Source organism: Rhipicephalus sanguineus, chromosome 1 (genome assembly GCF_013339695.2).
Source record: "Rhipicephalus sanguineus isolate Rsan-2018 chromosome 1, BIME_Rsan_1.4, whole genome shotgun sequence".
NCBI classification, from domain to species: Eukaryota; Metazoa; Arthropoda; class Arachnida; order Ixodida; family Ixodidae; genus Rhipicephalus; species Rhipicephalus sanguineus.
Window position 1 is genome coordinate 316974036 of NC_051176.1, and position 26014 is coordinate 317000049.

Genomic DNA, 26014 nt, shown 5'->3' on the forward strand with positions numbered 1-26014 from the left:
ATTTTTGCAAACCTTTGATAACGCCTACTCAACAACGGCTAGTGTTATAATTGCTCCTGTACTGCGGCCGTGCGATCGCTGAATTGAGTCTTAGTTCTGGTATGCCCCAATTTGTTATACATACAGACACATATGTCACATAGTGCACCATCAAGGATTGCCTGGCTTCACGCAGGAAGCTTCTTAAGGGATACCCCATCTGGCGACAGCGAGCTCACTGTTAGTATTCTGTAAATAGGTAGCGCCGGTAAACTATTTATTTATTTATTTATTTACAAACTTCCTGCAACGCTGTAGTGGCATGACTGCACGGTGGTGCACATACAAAGTCGACATAGTTTAATGACATCTCTCTGATAGAACAGGAAACAGAATATAAGAATGACATTTGACAATAATGTGCTTTTTCTAACGTTTATTTCAGTAACTTTTTAACAATTTCAACAATTATTTTTGTCAATTGTGTGCTTTCATTTTCGCTCCAGATTATTACTTTAACAGTAAAAAGTTGCCTCGTTTCGAAAGTATTCACAGAGCTGTGCCGTGGGGCTTCCTAGACCGCCAAACATATGAGGAAGACGCCGAAGTTATACCACGCCATCGAGGCGCATCCGATAGAGGGCGACTCCTCGCCCCCAATACCGCATTTCACTAATTCCCTCAAGATCAGAAGACGGCAGCGGGTCACTGCAGTTAGGAAAAAAAGCCTCACACCTAGAAAAGCAAGCGTGCTGCGTTTCCCAGGCAGCGAGTATACGTGCGAGTCTCTTGTGTTATGCAGCTGGACGATGTGTCTTTTCACAAAAGAGTACACCGCCGCCACCTTCGCGAAAAGGCAACACCTTTTATCTGCGGTCATACAAGGTGCGCCGAGTGGAGTGCCCACGCGTGCCGCTACGTCGAGACGCAACGATAAACAATCGCTCAAGCTGCGCGTTGTTCGCGTTGCACAACGCCTGGCATTCCGGACTGCAGGAATGCAAGGCCTGGAGGACAGTTGCACTACCAGGCACTTGACCACACTTCTCGGTTGCCCTCGGCGCACCTTATACTCGGCGTGAGTTTGGGAAATACTTTGGTGTCAAATATCGGAGACCGTTGCCAATTCCGCATTAGCATGTCTCGCAAGACTGCTTATCTCAGACTTAGAGGACTGAATGGCTACGTCGGGATCACTTGAAAAAGATGTGCTTGTCCGTTATTTGACACATATCCACATTCACACTTAGTTCGACGAATGAATGGCTACGTCGGCATCACTTGAAAAATAACGGACAAGATGTGCTTGTCCGTTATTTGACACACCTTCCCATGGAATAGGGGTGACCCAATCACCCGTTCCATCTCTCTGGCGGCATGCATTATGCTACACTGTTTCCAGTAGCACACCATCTCTTTGCTAAGTGATGTGCACTGAATAGAACCGTCTTGACGGGTGACCTTGGGCGCCGTCACGCAGTTTACTCAGCACATGTTTCTGAATTAGCTTCATGCTGTTCAGCATCGAACTTCACCAGAGTAACGAATGCTCGATTCTGCCAGTACGGCGCTAGAGAGGGTTGCCGTTGGTGGCTACTTTACGACTCTATCTGGCGACCAAAAATTCAGGTTGGCTCCATGGCTACTTTCTGGCTACTTCAAGTTTCTATTTTGGCGCGTTTACTAGCCATCGGAATGCGCCACCTAAACTCTGTGCAGCAAATTTGCGCCTACGGCTTCGAGGAAAAACAGCTTCAACGTTCCTATTGAGTTGTTGGTCAAAGTTACATCTACTGTAGACAAAATACATGGGCGCGCACTAAAATTATAATAATTTACTAATTTACTGGCAGCTTACCTGCTCCTCGGATACCAAGCAAGAGGGGTAAATATTGTGCGCATTATTCTCCGTTTTCGCTTTCCCAAAATCATTCACTGTTGAATAATAACTGTATTCAGAACATTTTTTTATTTGGCTACAAATTTGGCGCTAAAATTAAATGGCCTGGCTACATTGGCTACTTGTGGCTCGCGTTTTGGCTGCTTTTCAAATGTACCAAACAACAACCCTGCCGAACAAGCAACATCATATTTCTTGCGCGAGCCTGCTTTGCAGTTTCTGCACCATCATGGCCGCTCGACTAAAAGTGCATAGATATTGCACTTTGCCCGTACTAATATTAGACACTCGAGAACAACGATAGGCGCCACGACAGCAAGAGAGTATGAACGAGGGCCACGCGATGTAATGCGTAGAATGGATAAGCGGCAGTCAGAGGCTCAGGTGTGGTGGCTAAAATATAAAATTTGATGGAGTACAGCTGTCATTTTTATGAAAGGGAACACGCGAGTGCGTGGCGAATAGCCTCGTACCGTACATATGGCGCGGCGCTGTGGCGAATTGTGAAACTGAAAGGAGAGAGCGGTGCCGTTCCGTGTATTGCCTACACCCCTTCTTGCTGTTTTCCTTCTTTTTTATCGCTTTATTTTGTTACGCTAGTCTGATCTGTGCCAACATTTGTTTTGCTTTTCGTTTCTCGCGAATGCTTCCGAAGTTGCGATAGCAACAATCCTTATCGAAAGCAATCATTGTTCGCTGAAATGCCCCAACAGAACATAGATATCAAGAAGAAAGCGCAAAATAAAGACACATTCGTGACGGGAGTGTAGGCAGTAGTCGGGAACGTGACCCCTCTCTCCTTTTATTTTCGTGTTTCGCCACTGCACCGCGCCATATAGGCTATCTGCCACGCGTTCGCGTGTTCCCTTTCATAAAAATGACGGCTGTACAGCCAAAGACACGTGGCTTCTGCACATGTGTCGATACGCCAAGTAGTCCGTTTGCAGGCGATTTCGGTTTTGCAAGCGCATCCAACAATTTACGTATTGTCCAAATCTACCACAAGCCTTGATATACTTATGGATGCAGCACAAATACCTGGAATCATTGCTCTTCGGCAAATCAAATTGCATAACGCTATGTGCCAGCTTCCGCGTGCAAAGCGAGCAGCACATAGCACTGTTGACATTTCATTTTCTTGGAAAGCGATGTACAGAATATTCTGTATTGCGAAGGAACGTAGGAATCAGCTTTATTGAAGCGGTTGGTTTTACTTTTCAAAGAAAAAAAGGGCACGGCCCAGCCGTAACTGCGCAATTGGAAATCTTACGCAAAGGCAACAAGCCATTTCCTGAATTTCGGTGCATACAGGGTCGGCATCGTCGTTTTCCTACATTTGGAGACGCAATAACTTTCTGGAGACGCTCACGTCATTTTGTCAGGGACGAGAAGGCATTGACCGGCCGCAGAAATCATGGTCACGACTGGTCAGGAGCGGGCCTCTCACGTTTGCAGCTGCAAGCGGGTGGAACTCGCTCCTTACTCCCGTGGTCAATAATGCTGTTTTTGCACCGTGAAAATCACGCTGTCACTCGCATAACCGACGTGAACGCGCCTGTTGCCGAGACAAAGCTGTGTACGAGTGATTTTATCATCGTAAATCGCTCTCATCGCAAAGCGCCAAAACACCTCCCGCCGTAGACGCCGACGGGCACGCTGTTACGGTACGCAATCGACAGCGTTGATCGGCAATAACAGGCAACCTAAATACCGATCACGTATGCAACGCAATGCATCAAGTGAGTCACTCATTTTGCGCACTGTTTCCAAACGCAGTTTTGCTTTCAAGCGGCTGTTCTTGCTGAAGACTGGCAGGTCGCCGGCGTCACCTTCGAGGTGGATATCGCGATGAGAGACGCACTTGCGCTGGTGGTATCACTTATACGCAACTTCTTTCTCCGTGATTGCATGCGAGCAAATCAACAAAATAATTCACAACGCACCGCTGTCTTTCTGGTCCATGAATAGAGATCACCTAACGAACACGCGCTTATGCTCGCTTACAAGCTTCGATGTGCAGCCGAGCGACGCCATCTTTGTTTACTGGGGTAGAAAAACAGGAAATCGACACCAGGAAACCTGAGAACTCGAAAGGGCAAAAATGGGAAATCCTTTACAGGATAGTCATTCTTACTTTCCATGCAAACAATCTTGAGCCTAATGCCTATTTCTTTTCTTTTATGCTACGTAGTCTATACACGCGTACTAAAAGTGCGTGATTAGGCTGCGCCGCCACAAAGTTGTCGCCAGGTATAGGAGAGGCCTGCAGTGGTCATACGTTGCTGATGATACTCCTTGTGAAGAGACGGCATCAGACACAAATACCCAGACTTCCCCGAAGCAGAAAAGATCGATAGTTTCTTTTCATACGCGGTAATATTGACGACAAATGCCTTGCTCGTTAGCACATTAGGTACGGATCGTCGCAACAAGTGATCAGGAAAATTTGTTTGCAATGGCGGCTGACCAAACGTGATACTGACGTTGACAAAACGGCCTTTTCTGTGAGATTACCCGGGTAACGATCAAGAATTTAAAATGGCCTCCACTCAACCATTTCAGATTTTAATAGAAATACTTTGCTTTCGATAAACGTGATTTCCGTAGGAATGCGGATAACGGCATGCCTGTCGACGAGCATATTCATGTGCTCCATTACGTGGGCGGCATCACTACATTTGTTGATTATTTAAATGCTTACAGCAGCTCATACGCGAGACAAAATAGACACTTAATACGTGCGTAATGAATGTCATCGCCCTTAATGCTTCACCTTTCCGGCAAAACCGCGATTTTTTATTGTGCCTGCTGATTTGTGAAACATTTTCTAGAGTCCAATCGGGTCGTCTGCCAGTTGAGGCACAGTGTATGACTTTCGAAGATCATGTTCATCGGTAGGACGTGGTCGAATAGAACGCACTAGGCTGACATACCATAATAACGCTTAATGTTGCGCTCAGAATATTATAGAGGCACTAGACATTGTCAAGGCCGAAAAGAGGCTTTCGCGATGAATGCGTGCTCGCAGCCGAGAGCCTTCTGGAAATGAAGATTGACAGCAGCAGCAGCACATAAAAGATGCCTCGCACAAACACGGACAACTCACTCGCCAGCTGCGGGGGAGCACCAAAATACCATCCTGCCGGTGGCAGCTTTAAACCGGCGACGGCAGCTTCACCGGAATTCGGCACAGCGCTGTCGTTGTGCCTCGGTTTCTGGATGTGCGAGAAGGCTAACAGACCTTGCCGAGATACTGGTTAGGGCTTGAAACGCTAGTAAGAAAAACATAATATTACCGTGGATGCTTATAGAGCCTTCGCAGACTTTCTCACGGTCCGAACTCTATCGTTGCATTTATTCTTTATTGCCCAGTGCATAATTTTCAATGACAACGTTCTGGTGTATATGCATATGCACACATGCATACGGTGTATGGGCAAAAACAAGAGGCAGCGATAAAGAAGAGTCTTCAAAGAGGGTCACCGCCATCAAGCATCGTTCATTACAAATTTGGCACAGCAGACTACATGATCATGTCTAGTGCACTTTCCGTGTCATATACAAGCATATAAACTTCCCACAGACTTGCACTAACAGTGTAGAAGACCGCGCAGACCACGTGACAAGCAGCACAAGGTGCGTTCTCGGCAACAAAATGGACTGAGTACCATTCTTCCAGTAGGGTGCGCATTTGGGCTGATTGGTTCACGAGTGCGAAAACAAAGCACGTTTTAAGCTTGCCGGTTTTCCTGTAACGCTGTTGTCTAACGTCGTCGAAAGCCTCGTAGCAGGCTTTAAAAACAAGCGCTCAGCAGCTGTTCAATCCGAGAGACACTCGCAGCAGACTGTAGCACTTAGCCCTTGTGTGCACAAGGTACCGCGCAATATAAAAAAAATGTGGTCTGCAGGGCAGGCGTTAGGTTGTTTTCAGCCCGAAATAAGCTTGGCAGCCTGTGCCAGCTGGAAGTCAATCGAGAGAACAAAAAAAGATGCAGTGAGAAGCCCAGGCAGAAGTTTCTTGAATGTTGTGACGGTCATCTTTCTTGTGCGTGTTATTATGTTGGCCTAACGGGGCTAATGGCCACGTGCGCGAGCATTCGAACAAGATTAAAAAACAAGCTGTCTCTGCATTGTAATGATTGCGGTGGCCAGCCAGCTTTTCAACATACGACATTCCTGTAAAATACAATGACGAACGTGCGCATCTCATTTCGGAAGCTTATATCCACAACAGCGGCGAGGCATGTGTAAGCCTCCTCTCGGTCCTCCCGAAGGAGATGGAATTCCTGTCCCATTGATCACTTTATTGCTCCTGCGCAGTCTTCATTTCTTGTTTTCTTTTCTGTGGCTTCCTTGCAATAGTGGTGCAGTATGTTTATATGCTGAGTGGAAGAATGAAACTCATCTGGTTGTCCGTGTTCTTTCTTGTCCCGTCTTTTTAGCGCTATTTTTTCCACTCATACCATCCTTGATCATTTGTTTTCGGACACAGGTGCTTCTACTTGTGGCAGGAGATAGGAGTGGTGATTGCGAATGAAGTTAGCATGACCTCAAAATAACATTACTACAATTGCTCTGACCGCATGTCTCGTGGCAGCATCGAACTGAATTTCACGAAGGAGCAGAGCTCGGTTGTGATCGAGTCTAACAGGGATCACATTCGCGTCATTTGCTTCTTCACGCAACGGAGCCTGTAGCGACAAAAATTACTTGCATAACACCGTATGCCATATAAAACGATGCGTAGAGATATAATCTTCTGATAGTGTGACAATTATTTTTCATAATATAAAATCAAGTGTCCCAATGAAATCGATCGTGCATATCAGAAGGGGTTATGAGAGGCACCACAGACAAGTTCAGCTCAAGATTCGCGACGGAAGTAAAAAAAAATGCACAATTATGTGAAGCGAGCTGCATCGTCTCTTTCTGAACACCCAGGCCACGCCCCAGAAGCACCTGGCACATACAAACGAGCTACTAGTCCGATAAAAGAGCCTACCGTGAGCAGACAGACAGACAACGAACTTTATTGGATCCTGAGGAGTTACGACCCCCTAACGGGAGGCCGTTGTAACTGCTGGCCGCGCCCACGTAGAGGACAGAACGCGAAATATTTTATTCCTTGTTGCGACTTGCTTCCCACGAAGCACGTTTCGTGCTGACCGAGAAGACCACTCGCCAACAACAGTGCGCGCTCAATACGACGAACGCGCTCGAGCTGCACTTTTTATGGTTGTGGCTCAAAACGTGTTTTTTTTTTTTTTTTTGACGCTATATAGTTAACACGGTGGAAGGATGCAGTCGACAAGCACACCTCATACTTTTTTTTTTAATCCAGTTAGGAGTGTGAATGTATCAACTGACGAAATTGAGAGAAATACCTCGGCATTTCAGGTGGGTTACAATTTAAGTTCAACTCTAACACTCGCTCTTTTTTTCGTTTGAAATAAAATGCATTCGTTGCGTCTCAGCTGAACATGCTGTAGCTGCTCCTTCAAATGACACGTTCGTTACAGTAAGTTTCGCCTAAGTGCGCTTTCACTATCGCCTTATTCCGTTACATTTGAAAACCAGTCAATGTGTCAAATGCATTAATTTTCCAAAGGTAAAGCACGCAAATATAATCGTTGTATCAGAAGTAGAAAAATCTGAGTGCCCTAACGGAACGCGAGAACAATGTGCGCTTTGAACGGCGCCCTTGAAGCCGCGAAGTAATATTGAGGAAATGAAATAGGTCATGGTTGTTGCGAGAGCCGGAGGTGTTTGGTCGGAACTGCTGAGATATATTCCGTGTTACAAGAGAAGTCCTTACGGCGTGTGGTCATGACATTTGTTTGGGTCAGTGCTTCTGAGCATGACTGAAGCTAATAAGAGTGGACTCAGCCCGCTGTTCGTAAGCTCCCTTGAACTTGACAAACGTGCCTTGTCCTTTTTTTACAATTTCGTCATCCCCCGCAGAGCTTAAACCTCACCACCAGCATTATAACTTGCCGAATTAACACCTGTGATTTATGACAGTCATCAAGTTGACTGTATCTCCCGACATGCAAAAGGCATTCGACATTAACACAGGCTCGTCGCCTGTACAAGAAATTTAACGAAAATAAATGAGTTATTGAAAACAACGTATAATGCCTGGCAAAAATAATCTTATGGTTACATTTCGCAGGGCTATGTGCTTAGAACTCATTTTATAATATTACATTAATTTAAATTTCACCAGCACGAGTGTGGCCATGCTTGTTCTTGAGTAGCTTTTAGCGCAAAAAAAGGAACAGGGACACAGAGGGAGGGAACAAGACCAGCGCTGGTCTTGTTCCCTCCCTCTGTGTCCCTGTTCCTTTTTTTGCGCTAAAAGCTACTCAAGATGAATTTCTACCAACTAGCTCGACTTTCGGCCATGCTTGTTCGCCGATAGGAAAGTTGGTCATGTGCAGCCGACACAGAATTTACTGGTATATAAACCAAAGGCAGTTTGGCAAAGCAGTTGGGCGCAATCGCGGTGCACAATCTCCGTAGCTGTCGGAACATTCTAATAAAGAAACTTCGGGTGGCCGATGTGCAGCGGTGGGATGGCAGCAAAAGCTCGAAGGACGCTTGTCTTTGTTCATTCGCTAGTTTTTATAGATGCGTTCGCGTGGATACGCTTCTCCTCATTGACCGCTGAGAAATGTAAAACCCAGCTGCTATGCCTGTATTTGGCCGAAATGGAAAGCAATGAAGCACGTCGTCTCAGTTTGCGACGACGGAAATTGAGTTCAAGTGAATGCTTATGAAGTACAAATTCTGCTACATGAACTAATTTCCGGAAAATGTAAACAACCACATACTTCGGGGTTGTGCCCAATCAACGTGGACAAAGAGACAGAATGGCGAAACGCGCAATTTCTTTGTCTTTTTCCACGTTGACTTGGCGCAAAAACGCAGGCACGGATCACACCCACTCACGAGTCCACACCCTACTATGCAAAGTGTGTGGGCCACGACTAGCAAAGGTAAGACAGCACGAATTGTCTCCCGTGTGGTAATTCACCTTTGCTAATCGAGTGAACAACCCGTTTATAAGAAGGCTAGGGAACATACATAACAACAATGACAAAGCAGGAACAAGACTGTCCGCGGAAGCAGAGATGTTTCCAAATGTTCTGAAAGAATAGTTCAGCTTGGTTTCTCAATTTTCGGAATTGATTCTGTGCGTATCAAAATGAAAAAGTCCTTATTTCTGTGCCTTATAGCAGACGTCATGAGCACCCGGATAACAAGGCATAACAGATTGGTGTTAAACGAATCCATTGGCAAGAGGAGAGAAAACACATCGAGCCAACAACTCGTGCACGGGAAGTAAGGAGCAGCGAAACGCATGGTGCCGCAGCGACACCTTCGATGCGCTGAAACGGACCCGTCCAAAGAAAAAAATGGCTGCGCCACCAAGTCGAGTGGCGGGAAGGGCGTCGGGAGCGGCGCGTCCGTTCGCCATTCCCGCCCGGAGCGCTCACGCTGCCCAATACTCCTCGTTCCTCAAAGATCTACGCGAAGGCTGCCCTCATTTTACATTGAACATGCACAAACAGCGAGCGTTTCGCTTATGTTTACCAACGCAGAGATGCCGTACAAACGGGACTTTGAACCGAAACTGCGCCCGATTGAGCGGCCGCGCGCAAACAGACAAGGAGGCGCCAAGGGCTCCTGGTCTGTTCTCGAAATCGTACCTGCGTAGTCTCTTCCGGGGCCGGGCTGGCGGCGTTTGCGGTGTCCGACATCGTTTCTCGTAGGTGCAGGCCGCTCGACCGAACTCCGCGTCGGGATCGGAGCGCGTCGCGAGAAGGAGTCCGCCACGAGCTCCAAACACGCTGCTCGCCAGAGCTGCTCTGCCGCCGCCGCCGCCGCCCTTTGGCAGGGAGGAAAGAAGACCGCGGCTCCGACTGGCGGACGCCAGGCGCGTCCCGCTCTCGCCCTCCACTGGATGGTAGACAGAAAAGGCTCAGCGCTTTCACCGACATGTTTCGCTGATTGCGCTAGATTCTCACAACGTCGTGCTAACCACGCGCATACATATCTCAGAGGCATGGGAAAACAATATATTGACCACGTGCAAGCGCGTTTATTCAAATTGCTAAAAATAAATGCAGTTTATTGCGAACACATCTGATCGAGTTCGAGAACACAATTGATGGACTACCCTGGCACGCATCACCAAAAATTGAAAGCTTCCATTGCCTCGCTCACGTTTAGTCATGGTAGCCATTTCTTTAAATCTAGGTTCGCACATCTACCGGTTCGTCCAGCGTGGGACTTTCCACAAGTAAATGGAATGCCGTAGACGATACACGCGCTTCATTCAACAAATTTGTTGCTGCGCTTCTTTTCGCATACGGTCCTATCCATTCCTGTGCTCCTGCATATGCTCTACAATTTATTAGGTGTTGCAAAAAACAACGCAACGCCTTTCAGCGATCTTTATTATAGGACGCGTTTGATGAAGGCCCTTGTACTTAGATATAGGTGCCCGTTGAAGAACCCCTAGGTGTTCGAAATTTGGGGAGCCCTCCGCTACGGCGTCAAATATAATCATATCCTGGTCATATAATCATAACGCGTTTGTTAATGTAAGCCAGCAGAATTTCAACTTTTGGTAACGCATGCGTGAGTAGTCCATCAATTGTTTTGCCAAATAAAGAACTCGGTTCGCAATTAATGCATTTGGTTTAAGAACTTGGTCACGTGGTCAATGAAATTGTTTTCTCACGCCTCTGAGATGCGCGTGGTTTGCAGTTTATGCACACGTCACGTACGACGTTGACAGCTGTTCTGTGCCATCGAGTAGAATGCAACACGCGCGTACATTGTCACCCCGATCGGACTCATCTATGCGTTTCGAGACTGCCACTCGGCTTATGAGATTGCAGATGTCACGGCAGGCAACTCCGTGCAACACTTAAGAGACAGTGAAATGGTATTTGAAAATTTTATAACACGTTTTGCAGAGAAGGTTAGTTTTTATTTTTTATTTATTTTATTTTATTTTATTTCTGAATACTCCAACCCTAACATAGGGTTTTGGCAGGGTGGATGTACATTTACTAAATTTACAAATCGGCAAAGAAATAAACATGAAACAGGTAAGGTATGTGCACGCTTTCAGAAGAAAAAAAAGAAACAATGAAAAAAAAACAGTGGTTTGCAATAAAGAGGCATAAGGGCATATAATGAAATCAGTGCTACATTCAAGATGATCACGAGTGGAGAATCGTTACAGTGATTGAAATATACAGCAGGAGCACATGTAATAGAATTCAGACACTCACTGGAGCGCGCAGCAAATATATTCATGGATGACAGGGAAACAACTTCGTTACTAAGATGATTCCATTCGGTAATTGTCCTAGGGAAAAACGAATACTTGAATGTGTTATTACGGGTGGAGAATGGGGTTATTGTAAAGGCATGCCTCTGTCTTGTGGCATATCCTGTGGAGAAATAAAATATATGTGATAAGTCTAACTTAAAATAACCTTTAACTAACTGGAAGAAAAATTTCAATCTCAATACTTTATTTATTTGTGTAGGTGTTGGAAGGTTGGCTTTTCCTAAAAACATGTTATTGAAGTAGGGCCGAAACTGTTATAAATAAATGTAACAACTCCCTTTTGAATTTTTTTTTCCATTTCGATGATATTTCTTTCTAGTGTTGGGGTACCAAAATATGAATGCATAACCTAAAGTAGGTTGAACAATTGCCTTAAATGCAATAAGGCGAACGGCGGAAGTGGAGAGCTTGACAGCTCGTCTAAGATAAAATAGTTTGTAATTTCACGAGCTTATTACAGTGTTGATATGTATCGTCCAGTTAAGAAGGAAATAAGTGTTAATTTTAAGGGCTTGTTTTTCTTTGTTATATACAATATTAATGAGGACTAACAGACAATAAGGCCAAGGAAGTATAGGGGATGTTATTAGTAGTAAATATAAGGTAAATGTGAAGAAAGAAAAGTGGACGAAAAGATAACTTGCCGCGGGCAGGGACCGAACCTGCGACCTTCGAATAACGCTTTCGATGCTCTACCAACTGAGCTACCGCGGCGGCCATCCCCCCGTCCACTTTATAGGGTATATATCTACATTAAACGTGGGAGCGTCAGTCAGCGCCGCCAGTAGCCATGACGGCGAGTGTGGAACACTCTTTTTCTGCCTGTTGGCGTCACGTAGCACGTTAACTTATTACGAGTCCAGTTAAGGTCATTCGAAATCCAATAAACAAGGTGCATGTAGTGTTGTACCTCCTGCAAAAAAAAAAAAAACAATATCGGCTGAATATTCAAAATGAGGAGGGTTACGTTTGTGCGAAATGTTCATGAAAACGGTCTTTTTAAAATTATCTGGCATCTGCCATTTATCGCACCAACGAATAACCTTTTGAAATGCATCGTTTAAACGAATTTGTCTGTAGGGTTTTCTATTTCCGAGTATAGGATGCAGTCATCCGAATATAACTTCACTTTCACAGGTATATCATGTGATATATCATTTATAAACAACAAAAAGAGGAGGGGCCCGAGCACGGAGCCTCGGGGGACACCCGAGTCAACCGGTACTGTACGAGAACAATGATCATTGAAAAAGACGTACTGTTTTCAATTCGAAAGATAACCTGAAACTCAATTTAGAAGCTTAGTATTTTTAAGAATTAAATCCATTTTGAAGAGTAATTTATTGTGAGAGACCATATCGAAAGCTTTAGCAAAATCCATAAAAATTGCATCTACCTGTTTTCCGGAATTTATAGATAGTGCGAAACAATGAACTGTAGTTACCAGCTGAGTCTTTATTTTAAGTGCTCGTTTTCTAGTGTCTGTTGCTGTCGCAGCTTTTCGCTGACATCTTCCATTCACTTGCGGACAGATTACTGTGTCATATACTGTAAAATAATAGCAAGCCAGAAAGTGATGTGATTGACTCTGATTTGCGATGAACGGGTGCGACATCTGAGCCATGGAGGCTGTCTCGAGAAAGGTGTCCGAAAATTCATCAGGCAAATGCGATATTTGTTCGATTTCTTCACAATTACTTTTTCTGTATAGCGGCAGACACCTAAAGATGGCTAAAGACAACATTTGGCACAGTAATTAAGAAAGTCAAATTAATTAACTCAAAACGCAGAACAGTGCAACTGCCATATTCTTCTGAGACGTCCACAATGAGTGAGCGTCGTTATACCAACCGACTTTGTTGTGTGGGTGTGCGGGCTGCGCTTGCAATTACGCACATACGTTAACCAATGAGGGAGTACTACACCTCTGTAATCGTTGCCTTCAACAGTGAGGTCATTCTGGTGTTCTGCTTGTTGCGCGCATCAGTGCTTCGGTTTCACCGTTCAATTTCATTGAATTTCATTACGCCACAATAATTGCTAGACGCCGCTTTTTCTATAGCTCAAAGCTGCGATGGGTTATTCGCATGAAGAACTTTAATTCTCCCATTTGACATAACCACCTACCTCCACTAATTAAAAGTTAATTAATTTAACTTTCCTAATTGCGGTCACAAATGATGCCTTAAACCATCTAAAGATGCCTGCCGCTATAGAAAAAGCAATTCTCAAGGCAGGGAGCAAATACCTCATTTTCCTCATCTTCGAGGATTTTCGGACACATTTTTTGAAACAAGCTGTATAAACTCAATCGAGGAAAACGTGCGCATTTTTGCTCTGTATCTGTATAATACTCCGCTCAAAGCTTTTGACTAATACAAACACGGCGGTGTTCATATTGTAACCAACAAATGCAGTGCCTGCTGCTGCAGAACTCATTTGGGGCGAACGTGTGCCCTCGGCAAGAATTTCCCTTGCCCTGTCGTCCCGTGGCGCGCTATGCTTGCCATTGGTGTGGCGGCAACATAATTTCAAGGCCAACTAGAACGCCTTCAGAGGTAGTATAGACAAGAAAACAAATGGGATGCCTTCGTCACTTAGGTTACCCTTTTTACAAGGCTACTTGATCTGTAGAAATTGTCATTCGTTTGCCCGAAATTGCAGTAGCGATAGAGCAGACCGCTAGGCAAGTTTGGATTGTATAAAAGTCAAACGTTTCTTGTCTTTTTGCTCGAGCTGTTCAAGTGATTGATCAGTCTGATACATATTTCCCAGAAATTATTCTATCCCTTCCACCTCGTGGACCTACGGCACGTTTGAGATTATTTGGCAAATTTCATTGCCATCCTTCACCTCAGAGCGATTCATTTCTCCGCCATACTGAAGAGGGCCATGAAGATTTTAATGAAAGGGCCAGTTAGCCTATTCTAAATGCGTTTTCTATGCCTTCTCTATGAGAAATCTGTTTCCACCGCTCTGTTACATAAGGCGAATCGCTGCAAAAATTAAAAAGAATAAATAACTGTTATCTAAGGTGTTGCATGTCTAACCTAGGCCCCCATACCCAGAAGGGGAGTGGCTTTACCCACTAAGCTTCAAGGGCCCCTCCAACACTCTTGAAGAACCTATATTTTATTTGTAGTTTGCGTACACTCTAAATATTTTCACGCACATTAAGCGTGAAACGCGCTCCTCGGCGTTGTAAAACTTGTTGTGAGCACCAAGTGACTCAAAATACGCGTTGTTTTGCTCCAGCCAAGCGTGACGCGGGGAGAAAGCCCATAATCGCTTCCTCTTGCGCATAATGCAAGATTGCATGCGTGAGAACCGGAAAACTCACACTTAGGAAAAGACCGCGCCGCCGATCGCGCTTCTCCTCATCACACACATATATACATATACGTATCCCAATAGGGAGTCGTGCGACATGGCCATTACTCGCTTCTGATTTGCTCCTGTGACTTGCGCTTCCTTTCCTTTTTTCTTTTTTTTTTTCATGCGAAATCGTTGAAAGGTGGCGGTCGCTTCAGTATATGATTTTGGTGGGAAAACGTGGTTAGAGCCGTTGGAGCAATTGGCTTAGCAGGCACTTTGTGCGTCGTGTCTTCCTGCCTTTCAAGTGTGTACGGTGCGCAGTGCTCGCTCTCTGACGGCAACAAGTGGCGAAGGAGCAAAGTGACGACTCATTTGACATCGACTGACCTACGCGGTGGGCCGCGTGCTATACGTGAAATGACAACGAATTTCACTGCCCGGGTTCTCGCGGGACACGGCGCCACTTATTCAAACGCCACTTTCCGGCTGGATGGTGTGCTTACTGTGGGCACCCGCCTGCCATGCATGGTCGCTTGGAATATACAGGTAAGCAATTTATTTCCTAATGTTCTTGTTCATTCTATGAGCTAAAACTATTTTCCGAAGAACGACGTTTTCAGTGTATTGTGTAGCTCTTCCTATTGGCCTCCGAACTTAGCATGTGTCAGGTCAAGTTTTATATGTACAGTACTCACGGACTGAAACGCGAAAATTTAGGTCTAAGTAATGCACGTACTTTTGTTTCCATCGTCTTCAGTGCGTGTCATATTGACGGTATTTTGCATCGAACACTTACACCAGAGCGAACATTGCCTTTGGCAGCCAGATAAGTAGCGATATGACGCAGTTAATATGAGCAATTGCACATCGAAGTCGTTATGCAGTAAATAAAGTGATGTCGCGTTTCAAACCGTGAGCATACTGTAGGTTTTATTTCACTCAGGTCGTGCGGCCGATCGGCAAAGATGACAAGAAAGAAGGAAGGAGCGTTGCTCTCGCCGCCGTGGCTGTGAGTCGCTTCTCTCGTTCGCCGTCGGGTTTTCGCCTGTCTGCGCGTCTTGCGGTCGTTAGCTTTATTCGCAGCGGCGTCGCGGTTCACGTCGGTGGTCATTATCGGGCGAAGAATTACAACACCGCTGTTGAAGTGGCCGCCTGGCTCCTCGCGCGGGTTAGGGCAAACAGCGCCTGCTCCCTCCGTCATCCGCAGATGCCCTCGAAAATGACGAGCAATATTGGATGCCGCAAATCGACACAGTAAACGCGTTCATTACCAGGCCTTGGAAAATGTGTCGTATTCTATAATACTGCCGCGTAAAGGTCACAATAAAAATGTGCGTGTTTGCTCTGCATCGCGGCTGAAGTTCTCATGTTGTATGAGAATGCGCACTGCATCAGACTTTAGCTATTACACTGAAGCCGCTATTGCCAAGAGAGCACTGTGACTACAGGGGAATTAACTGTGGGTGGTGCCACAACCTAACATCACATTGCAAGATACGATTGCGTCATCTTCATGAATTTCAGGCTGCTGCGTGAAGTCGCAGTCGTGTGTAATCTATATTTGCGTTGCTGTGAGACCACACAAATATAGTTTTACCGTACAGTCCAGTGCGTGAAGCCAGTGCTTCGGCGGGCGGCGGTGTTAGCTGTCGCGGCAGCACTGTGGCAAACAGGTCGTGTTCTAATAACCAAATTATACTGAATGAGAGAAAAGCATTTTTTTTCTTAACGGCTCGAGAACAGCAGACGTGTTGAAACCGACAATTCGGACTTGCACCTTTCTCTGGAAAAGCACAAGATTGTCGTGAGTACAAAAACGAAGTGCTTCGTGTGGTGCTCAATGGTGTAACTAATAGCTTATCTCTGGAATGCCTTTCCTGAAACTCGTGACGAATTATTTACTGATACAGCGAAATGTGGTCACTACGATCGTCCAGTTAACGTTGCTTTCCTAATAGACAAATATTTCTGAGATACCGCGCTGAGCGCATATTCTGTCGTTGTGTGTGCATCTACTAGGAATAAATGAATCAGCATTCTAAGGGGTTATTCGTCCTTTCGGGGGCAACGACGGCTGTTAGCCCACGTAGGAGACGTTTGCCCAGCTGAACGTCTAACTGCGCGACGTTTACAGCTTCAAGGAGTAAATCTTAAGCCCTCGGTAGCAAGAAGACGAAGGGAGGGGCTAAAATCACTTTCCTTCGGCACTTTCATGCTTTTCTCTGATAAATGACCAACTTTAAGGTCATCTTTGCGCCTTAATAAACTGTGCCCTTTGCATGAATCGAATGCAGCGGGACTACAATACAAATAGTAAAAGTAAATAATGACGATAGGTTGTTGACGCGAAAGAGTGCTGTCTCTATCCGTGCGAAGGCCAAGACTGCTGCTTCAAGATATACTTTGTTGCTTCCGAGCTATCGTCGACTGAGAGTACAGGACGCTTTTCTAAACGTGCATGAGCGTGAGTCGTGCGGTGCGCGGGAAAGTCATGCTCAGTTCCACTTCCACAAACGCTGTAGCTGCACAACAGTGCTTAGCTCGCTCGACTCCCGACCGAGGAAACACTGGTTGGATTCCCAGCGTGCGTGCAATGTCTTTTTTTCCTTCAGGGCTTCCTCTCTATTGATGAAGGGCTGCACCCCAACGTTCCTGCCTTGTGGTTAACAGCTGCATCCTAAGGGATGTTAGACTAACAATTAAGCTCTCTACATTTAGTCTCGAGCAAAACTAATGATTCTGCCAACGCATATAGTTCGTGTCTGAAAGGAACAGCTTTCGGTCCAAAACGATCGCAAAATCGCTTGAGTGTAATGTTCAGAAAGAGGCACTCGCCAGACTTGAGCAATTATGTTATCGCTGTGAAAAATATTAGCTTTTTGATTTTTTTATCCGTGCAGACAATAGAGGCGCACTATGAAAATGGAATAGGTGCGCTCTGAGTTAAGGCACTCTTAAAGCGTCGTTTACCCTGAGGAACACGCCTCTTGTGGCAGTATTACCCGCAGTCTTGGGCCTTTTATGTTCTTCGTATTTGTTCACAATGCGATATTTGAGAAGATTTTGCTGATGCCCAGTGTAATCTGAGAGTTCTTTTTTCTGCTCCAAACAGATTGCGAGTCCGAAAATCGAATTTTAGACTTCGAAACTCGTTTCCACGGTTCCTGCTGGTCCACACTCTCGTTATGATTAAAGCAACAAAGAGCCATGAAGTTTTGCTTATTATGTGCCGTAATATGTGTTGGTGAATTGTAATTCCATGTGTTCTCTTTCAGCTTGTCTTCGAGTTGAGATATTCAAACACTGTCGATGATAATGTAAAACGCCTCGGGAAAATCCTGTCAGCAGCGGCAACACTGGCATTTCTGGCGCAACCATCGCACACAGGCGTTGACACGTACCTGCGGCGAAGGCTCTCAAAAATCGCCCTAATTTCAGCGGTGAGTAAAATGTTTTCTCCCAGCCGAAGATTCCGAGGCAATCTAAAACGTCTTCTTTATGTTAACACTACTCGGTTCTGAGCCGTGAGTAACGAAGATTTAACGCCGCAGTCGCAATGTGAGGCTTGCCGATAAACTCATCTTTATGAATTTGTAGCTTTACACAAAGTCATATCTGTCAATGGGTCACTCTATCCGGTACCACTTTGTTTTGTTAATTTTATCTTTTTTTCATGTTCCACCCGCAGACATCGTAGGCCAGTGCATTCTATGGGGCGACGTGAAGCCGCTGGTATGCGGCAAAGAGCCCAGAGAAATTGTGAAGGTGCAACCGGACACACCAGTGGAAAAAAGCTTTGGTGCTTTGCTTGTGTGTGTGTTACGCGAAGGAAGTTGTATCCGGCCGCTTTAGGGCGCTTGCTAGACTTCGTTCAAGCAGTAGTAAGATCTCGCGGCTTTGACAAAATTCCATGGGCGCAAAAAAAGAAAAAGAAAACTACGCGATTTCTTGACGAAACAAAAGTTCGTTTGTATAGAGTACTTAGCAAAGTTCACGTGCTGCTTTAAAGTGACATCAAAAGTTCATCTATAGCTCATTTTAGAGTTCCAATGTCTTCCTTTTCTCAGATCAGTGCTCTTATATGTGTAAGGAAGCGTTCTTATTATTGTGAATAAAAATTTAATTCAATCTTAAGCTTCCTCAAAAATTTTTGTTCTATTTTGTTCCTTAGCTTTCATCGAAAATGCAAAGCCTCAGAGCAATCCTCACAGAATTTCTCACTTAATTTAATTGACAAACGTCAAGTGCTGGCGCGGAAAGATTGCACATTAGAGGCTTAATTGTAGGATTCGCTAGATGCACTCGTGCAAGATGCTTTAATAAAGTTTGTCTTGTACTGCTTTCCTAGCAAAGTTTCAGAGACAATCCAGAACGCCTTCATCCTGCTAACACTACTCCCTTTTGAACGGTGTGACGAAGATCTAACGCCGCAGTCGCAATGTGAGGCTGGTCGATCCGTGACTGAAGGTCTTCCTAATGCTTAGTTAAGGTGTAAGAGAGGATTTTTGCTTACTTGATGCGGGATTCTCCTGCTCTATTAAATGTGTTTCTGACCGTCAGGAATTGTTTAAAAATGAAGCTGAAAGAATATATTTGCCGTGCCATATTTGTTGTTGCTTGGCGGCTCTTTGGAGGGTGTATACTGAGCCCGGCAGTAAATACCTAATTACAAAAATCAACTTTCAATTTTCATCTGGTCCACGTGTGAATTATGGAACATTCCACTGCGACAACGTAACATGAGCTTGCCAGCTGCACCGTAAATGCGGAACGCAGTGCCGATCTTGAGCTGCGCGTAGGCACGCAATATGGGCCCTTAGGTACAACACGGAATGACTAGCCAGTCTCTCATTCCTTGGCGACTACCTAGGAAAAAATCCGTAAACAGGGGGTGGGTGCTCGAGCCGACGTTTCGACAAGTGGACTTGTATTCAGCCTTGAAGAAGACCACTTGTCAAAACGTCGGCTCGTTTACGGATTTTTTCATCGCAAGCTTCCATCTTACCCTTCCTGCCGTTTTTTGGTTACTACAAACTGTACTATAAACCGCATTCCTTATTTATATTCCAGCTAGCAAGTTCATTTTACGCTGTCACCGTGTAGCGTTCTATAGTTTCCACATGTGCAAAGTGAAAAGTGAAAGTTAATTTCCGCAATTAGCTAATTAATGCAGAGCATTAGTATATATGCTCTCCAAGCAGCCGCGAAGCCCACACAGCACGAATATCTTCCTTCAGCTTTCTTTTTAAATGATTTCTGACGGTCAGAAAGGCATCTCAAGGAGCGGGAGAATGCCGCATTAAGTAAAACGCCTCTCTTACACCTTCTCTAAGCGTTAAGAAGGTCGCCAGTCTCGGTTGGCAAGCGTGGGCGCTTAGCGTGACAGCGCACCACGCTTAGACCAAGCGTGCAAAAAATTGTCCACACTCACGCTTAGCAAGCGTTGGGCATCCCGCAAGCCATGCTTAGGAAGCGTGATTTTTTCAGCGTGAAAGCACACCGCGCTTAGATCAAGTGTGCAGAAAATCGCCCCCAAACATGCTTGCTACGCGTGAAAATATTTAGAGTGTAGACTGATGGCAGGAAATAATTTTAGCACAGGTCTAAGCACCGATATGAACTGATTTAGTATTTTAATCACGCAGTAAAGTCACTGCATCGCTGACGACTGCGTCAGCTCGTAGTGGCACTCGCCAGAACTATTTTGGCCGGAAATGAAGGCTAAGCGAGCAAGCATCTGACTGGATAAATGTAACGTTAAAAGCGATCGTGGCTTGGCATCGAAATTGAGATTACTAATGTGTTTCAATAATAGCGAAAGTTGGGCTAGTTGGTGGTTCATGCTTGGGATGTAAAAACAGCGCAAAATATAGACAAGGACAGAGGAAGAGACGACACCGCGCTGAACTCGCAACTAAACTTTATTGGAAATTACACGCACATATATCAAGCATTCGACCCGGTCACGTGGCAAACCAAAGGCGTCTGCGCAGCATAGCAAACAAGGTACGAAACATGCCTAATCATTGTGAACATCAACACGTGTGTAACAACCGAGAAAAAGCTAAAAACACCACCTTCATACTCTCCAAAAAGCATGCGCAACAGTCCATAACAAACTAATAATCACTTTAACCTGGCAGCGCTGAACCCAGGTACCGAAGCTCCTTTTCACCAAGGGCCACAGACGGCTTACTTACACACCTTTCCCCCTCCCTTTCAATGAAAAAAGCCTCCATCACTTCCCTAGTGCATTTGTCTCGATGCCCAAACAAACAAGTGGCTTTATCTGCCATAGGTTGGCAGCCACACTCCCTACAATGAGCTGGCAAGTGCAACGCGCCAGCTGCCGTTAATGAGGTTAAGTGTTCCCTTAGTCTCACGTTAATGCACCGCCCGGTTTGTCCTATATAAACCCCCCCGCATGACAATGGCAACTTATATACAACACACGATTTACACTGAACATATCTATTTTCTCTCTTCTCCGGACAGAACGAGCAGGTCTTTCGTAAACCCGAACTTCTTTTATGCACGCGGGAGCAAATAGAGGACAACTTATTGGGAGCGGACATCACTACACGTACCCCATACCTACTGGCCGCATTTTTTAAGCTATGTGAAAACTTGTGCACGTAGGCTACCACAACCGGTTTCTTTTCATTGCGCACGCGCTCTGTTCTCCTGTGCGTATCCTTACGCCTTTAACCCACTTGATTAGCTTTTGACAACTCCTCAAGATTTCCGTATCAGGGTAGCCCGCCAACTTCAGCCTCTCAACCTGGCTCAGGAAACTTTCTTTCAACGCATGCGTGCACGTTTTCAGGAGCGCAGCCCGCAGCGCAGCATAAATAATGCCGGACTTAACTATCTTAGAATGGCCTGAGGCGAACGGCAAGATAGCCTTTACGGATCGGGGCTTGTATTGCCAACACAAATGTTCCTCGTGAAACCGCAGTCTAATATCTAGAAACTGAAGCTCTCCTTTTTCAGGCAGCTCGTAGGTGAACTTTAGCCCATGGCCAGAATCCTTAAAAATGTTTAAAATGTCAGCTCTCATGCTATGCCGACTGTCGGATTTAATTACAACAAAGAAATCATCAACATACCGAAAAATGTGGCAAGCCAGACTGTTCACTTTATCTGCAACGGACCTGTCGACTTGTCCCAGGAAAATATTACTTAAAATTGGTGCCCCCCTAGACCCGATGCAAACACCAGATTTTTAGACATAAACGCCCCCTTTCCACTCTACACACATTGACCGCAAGTAAAACGTCAGCAATTCCAGAAAACTTTCCGAGGAAACACCACAACTGTTCACGAACTTAACTTCATTATTGTCCTCAACCACACAAGATTTAACACTCTGCAGTAGTTCCACATGCGGTAAGGAGTAAAACATGTCCTCAATGTCGATGCTGAATGCCGAACAGGAACCCGGGTTATTAGTTCTGAGAAAATCTACTACACCTTCAGAGTTCTTTACTACAAAAGGGTCAACTATATTGAGGGCTTCCAGGTGCATCTGCAAGTAAGTCGACATCTCAGACAGCCAAGTTCCTTTTTCTGATATAATGGCTCTGAACGGGGAATTATGTTTATGGGTTTTCACTGAGAAAAAAACTTGCAAGTTTAATTCTTTTGCCTTTTTTACTCTACTGACTACACTGGACAGATTCTCTTCCTCTGTCCTTGTCTATATTTTGCGCTGTTTTTACATCCCAAGTAATGTGTTTCGTTTTTCTTTTTTGTGCTTTTTCATCGAACCATAAATACACATACCAAAAAAAAAAATCGACAGGTCGCACGCGTTGTGGGAATCGGTTTCATGCGAAGCAGTCAGCGAGTACTTCTATGCTGTACTTTATGGCTTTAAGCCGAGCGTTACAAGGTGAATCGACGTGTTTTTGTAAGTGTAGTAGCTATGCGCACATCGTGGGCTTACCGGGCACGTCGACAACGCTGGCGTTTAAAGGGTAACTTATGGTCCGACGTAACGTCAGCCCTCACGTTAGACTACATACGTCAGTAATATCGGAACTAAGGTCACCTTATGGTGCAGTCATGTGAATATCATACGTAACTTTCGTTAATGCATTCCTCCGGGGTCGAGAAATGCTTCAATATAGCTTGCTGAATCATAGGAATAAAAATGTAATGTTTAATAGACTGCTATACAAGCGGAGCCAACACTGGAACCACTGACGCTAATCTCATATGATGACACCTGTATCGTAGGAGTACATATGTACTGTTTATTGCTTTCTTGTAAAATTAGATAGCCAGCACCACAACCACAATTGACGTTGCACCGCCATTACGCCTGCATAGGCTGTTTTTCCAAACCAGTTTATAGACCTGGCGGGGCTCTGTGGTACAATACTTGATTACCACGCAGAATGCTTTGGTTCAACTCCTGATGGGAGCCTAATTTTTAAATGCGAAGCATTTCTTAGCGAACCTTTGGCACTTCGAGCGTATCTATCTACGTATCTATCTAGCCGCCTACGTCTTGGTGCTCTCATGATCGCCTCGTTAACATGGTGCAGACCAAAATTGGTATGGAAGGGTAAGAGGATTTGACGAATATGGCTGTCGGGTCATGACATGAATAACGCGAAAATCGTGTCGCGTACGTCGTCAAACCCTTTCCTCCAGACACGTGTGGCACATACCCGCTTGCCACGGGCTGCGGTGCACGGGTATGCGCCACAGATGATTGACAGTTCATATGGACCCATGGACGACGAGAACAGACATTGGTAATTTAAATGCGAGAGCGTTCAGAAAAACCGACATCGGCAACGTTGACCCGACGAAAGGAAAGGATTAGGATCTCAGCAGGAATCAAACCCAAGCATTCAGCGTGGCAATCAGGTATTTCGTCACACACCCACGCCAGGTCTAAAAACTGGTTTGGAAAAGCAGCCTATGCAGGCGTATTGTCGGTGCAGCGTAAAATGTGTTCGTGGTGCTGGCTATATAATTTTACAATAAAGCAATAAACACTACATATCTACTCCTACTTTAAAGGCGTCATCGTATGAGATTAACGTCGGTGGTTCCAGTGTTGGCTCCGCTTTTATAGCAGTCTAATATACATTACATTTTATTCCTATGATTCAGAAAGCTATATTGAAGCATCGACCCCGCGGAATACATTAACGAATGTTGCGTGTGATATTCACATGACTGCACCATAAAGTGCACCTAGTTTCGATAACACTGACGTATGTACTCTTACGTGAGGACTGACGTTACGTCGCACCATAAGTTACCCTTTAAACGTCAGTGTTGCCGACGTGCCTGGTAAGCCCACGATGTGCACATAGCTACCACACTTACAAAAACACGTCGATCCACCTCGTAACGCTTGGCTAAAAGCCATAAAATACAGCATAGAAGTACTCGCTAACTGCTTCTCATGAAACCGAATCCCACAATGCGTGGGATCTGCCGAATTTTATTCTTTCCATTCGTCGGGACAACGCTGCAGATGTCGGTTTTTCTTAACGCTCTCGCATTTAAATTACCAATGTCTGTTCTCGCCGTTCCTGGGTAGATGAGAACTGTGAATCACCCGTACACCGCGGCCCATGGAAAACGGGTATGGGCCACACGTGTCTGGAGGAAAGGGTCTGACGACGTACTCGACAGGATTTTCACGTTATGCATGTCATGACCCGACAGTCATATTCGTCAAGCCCTCTTACCCTCCCATGCGAATTTTGATCTATACTAAGTTATGGAGGCTATCATGAGAGCACCCAGACGTAGGCGGCTAGATAGATAGATAGATAGATAGATAGATAGATAGATAGATAGATAGATAGATAGATAGATAGATAGATAGATAGATAGATAGATAGATAGATAGATAGATAGATAGATAGATAGATAGATCATCATCATCGTCATCATCATCAGCCTGTCTACGCCCACTGTAGGGCAAAGGCCTCTCCCATGTTCCGCCAATCAACCCGGTTCTGTGCTTTCTGCTGCCACGTTATACCTACAAACTTCTTAATGTCATCTACCCACCTAATCTTCTGTCTCCCCCTCACGCGTTTGCCATCTCTTGGAATCCAGTCGTTACCCTTAATGACCACCGGCTATCCTGCCGACGTGCTACGTGCCCGGCCCATATCCATATCTTCTTCTTGATTTCAACTATGATATCCTTAACCCCCGTTTGTTCCCTGACCCACTCTGCTCTATTGCTGTCGCTTAAGGTTACACCTATCATTTTCCTTTCCATCGCTCACTGCGTCGTCGTCAATTTAATTTGAACCCTCTTTGTAAGTCTCCAGGTTTCTGTTCCTAGGCAAGTACCGGTAAGGTGCAGCTGTTATATACCTTCCTCTTGAGGGATAGTGGTACACTACCATTCATGATTTCATAATGCTTGATAGATAGATAGATAGATAGATAGATAGATAGATAGATAGATAGATAGATAGGTAGATAGATAGATAGATAGATAGATAGATAGATAGATAGATAGATAGATAGATAGATAGATAGATAGATAGATAGATAGATAGATAGATAGATAGATAGATAGATAGATAGATAGATAGATATAGATAGATAGAAACACTCAGACTACTAAAGGTTTGTTAAGAAATGTTTCGCATTAAAAATATCCCTGCAACTACAAAGCATGACTGCCATTGATTCTGGCTCTTCCCTGTACGCTTGCGAGCTGCCTCTTTCCGCTCTTGATTGTCGTTCAAGCAAGGAATCCCCTTGGTTGAATTGATGTCGCTGTAGTTCGCACCGGATAACCCGCGTAGGGGCAACCTTCTTGCCGCTCCACAAATTTCCTTCTCAGAATGAGAACGCTTGTGACTACCGATCCGCTAGTTTCTTAATATTTCTGCCTGCACCGCTGGATCTCCGCCTCGTTTCTGGCGCCGGTGCGAGTATACACGTTCCCGCACCCCTGCCGGGAATGGCGGCGTCAGCGGCGGCGGTCTCCAGGAAGCGCACTGGGCTCCATAGTGCTGCGGACAGCGATGAAACCAGTGTCCACTCGCTCAGCAGTGAGGACTGGTCCGATGACGACTTTCAGCTCGTACGAAGCCGCAAGGCGAAGCGAAGAAACACCGGATCCCCCTTTTCTTCAGGCAAGTCAACTCTGAAATCTACTCGGAAGACCGCAGTCAGTACGATTATTTTCGTACCAGAACTCGCTACGGACAACCTGAGACACCTCAACAGACAGTCGGTCTCGGTGCTTCTCGAAGCGGCGGTGCCAAATCAAGTAATGGACGTGAGAGTCAACTCACGAAAAAATGTTCTGGCTGTCGACGTTGCACATGAGACTGCACTGAGCCCATTGAGTAAAATAACAGAACTTGATGGCATAAAAGTTCGCTCCTACATCCCACTGGGCAGTGGTACCACTACTGGTGTCATCTACGATGTGGACGTCTCTCTTTCCA

At 45.3% G+C, this 26014-nt stretch overlaps 2 protein-coding genes across 7 annotated transcripts in view; both read right to left on the bottom strand.

Annotated features, from left to right (window-relative positions):
* The window catches only part of LOC119379463 (uncharacterized protein ZK1073.1), a gene marked incomplete at its 3' end in the record, with an annotated part of 493970 nt that extends 484189 nt beyond the window's left edge, over positions 1–9781 (bottom strand). For 2 of the 6 annotated variants that reach the window (XM_049411989.1, XM_049411985.1), the window contains 1 exon segment: positions 9592–9770. In XM_049411989.1, the coding sequence (XP_049267946.1) occupies positions 9592–9642 (51 nt within the window). 6 annotated transcript variants of the gene reach the window in all.
* LOC125756928 (uncharacterized) overlaps positions 1–26014 on the bottom strand; it is a 120258-nt gene that overhangs the window by 78166 nt on the left and 16078 nt on the right. The window lies entirely within an intron of this gene.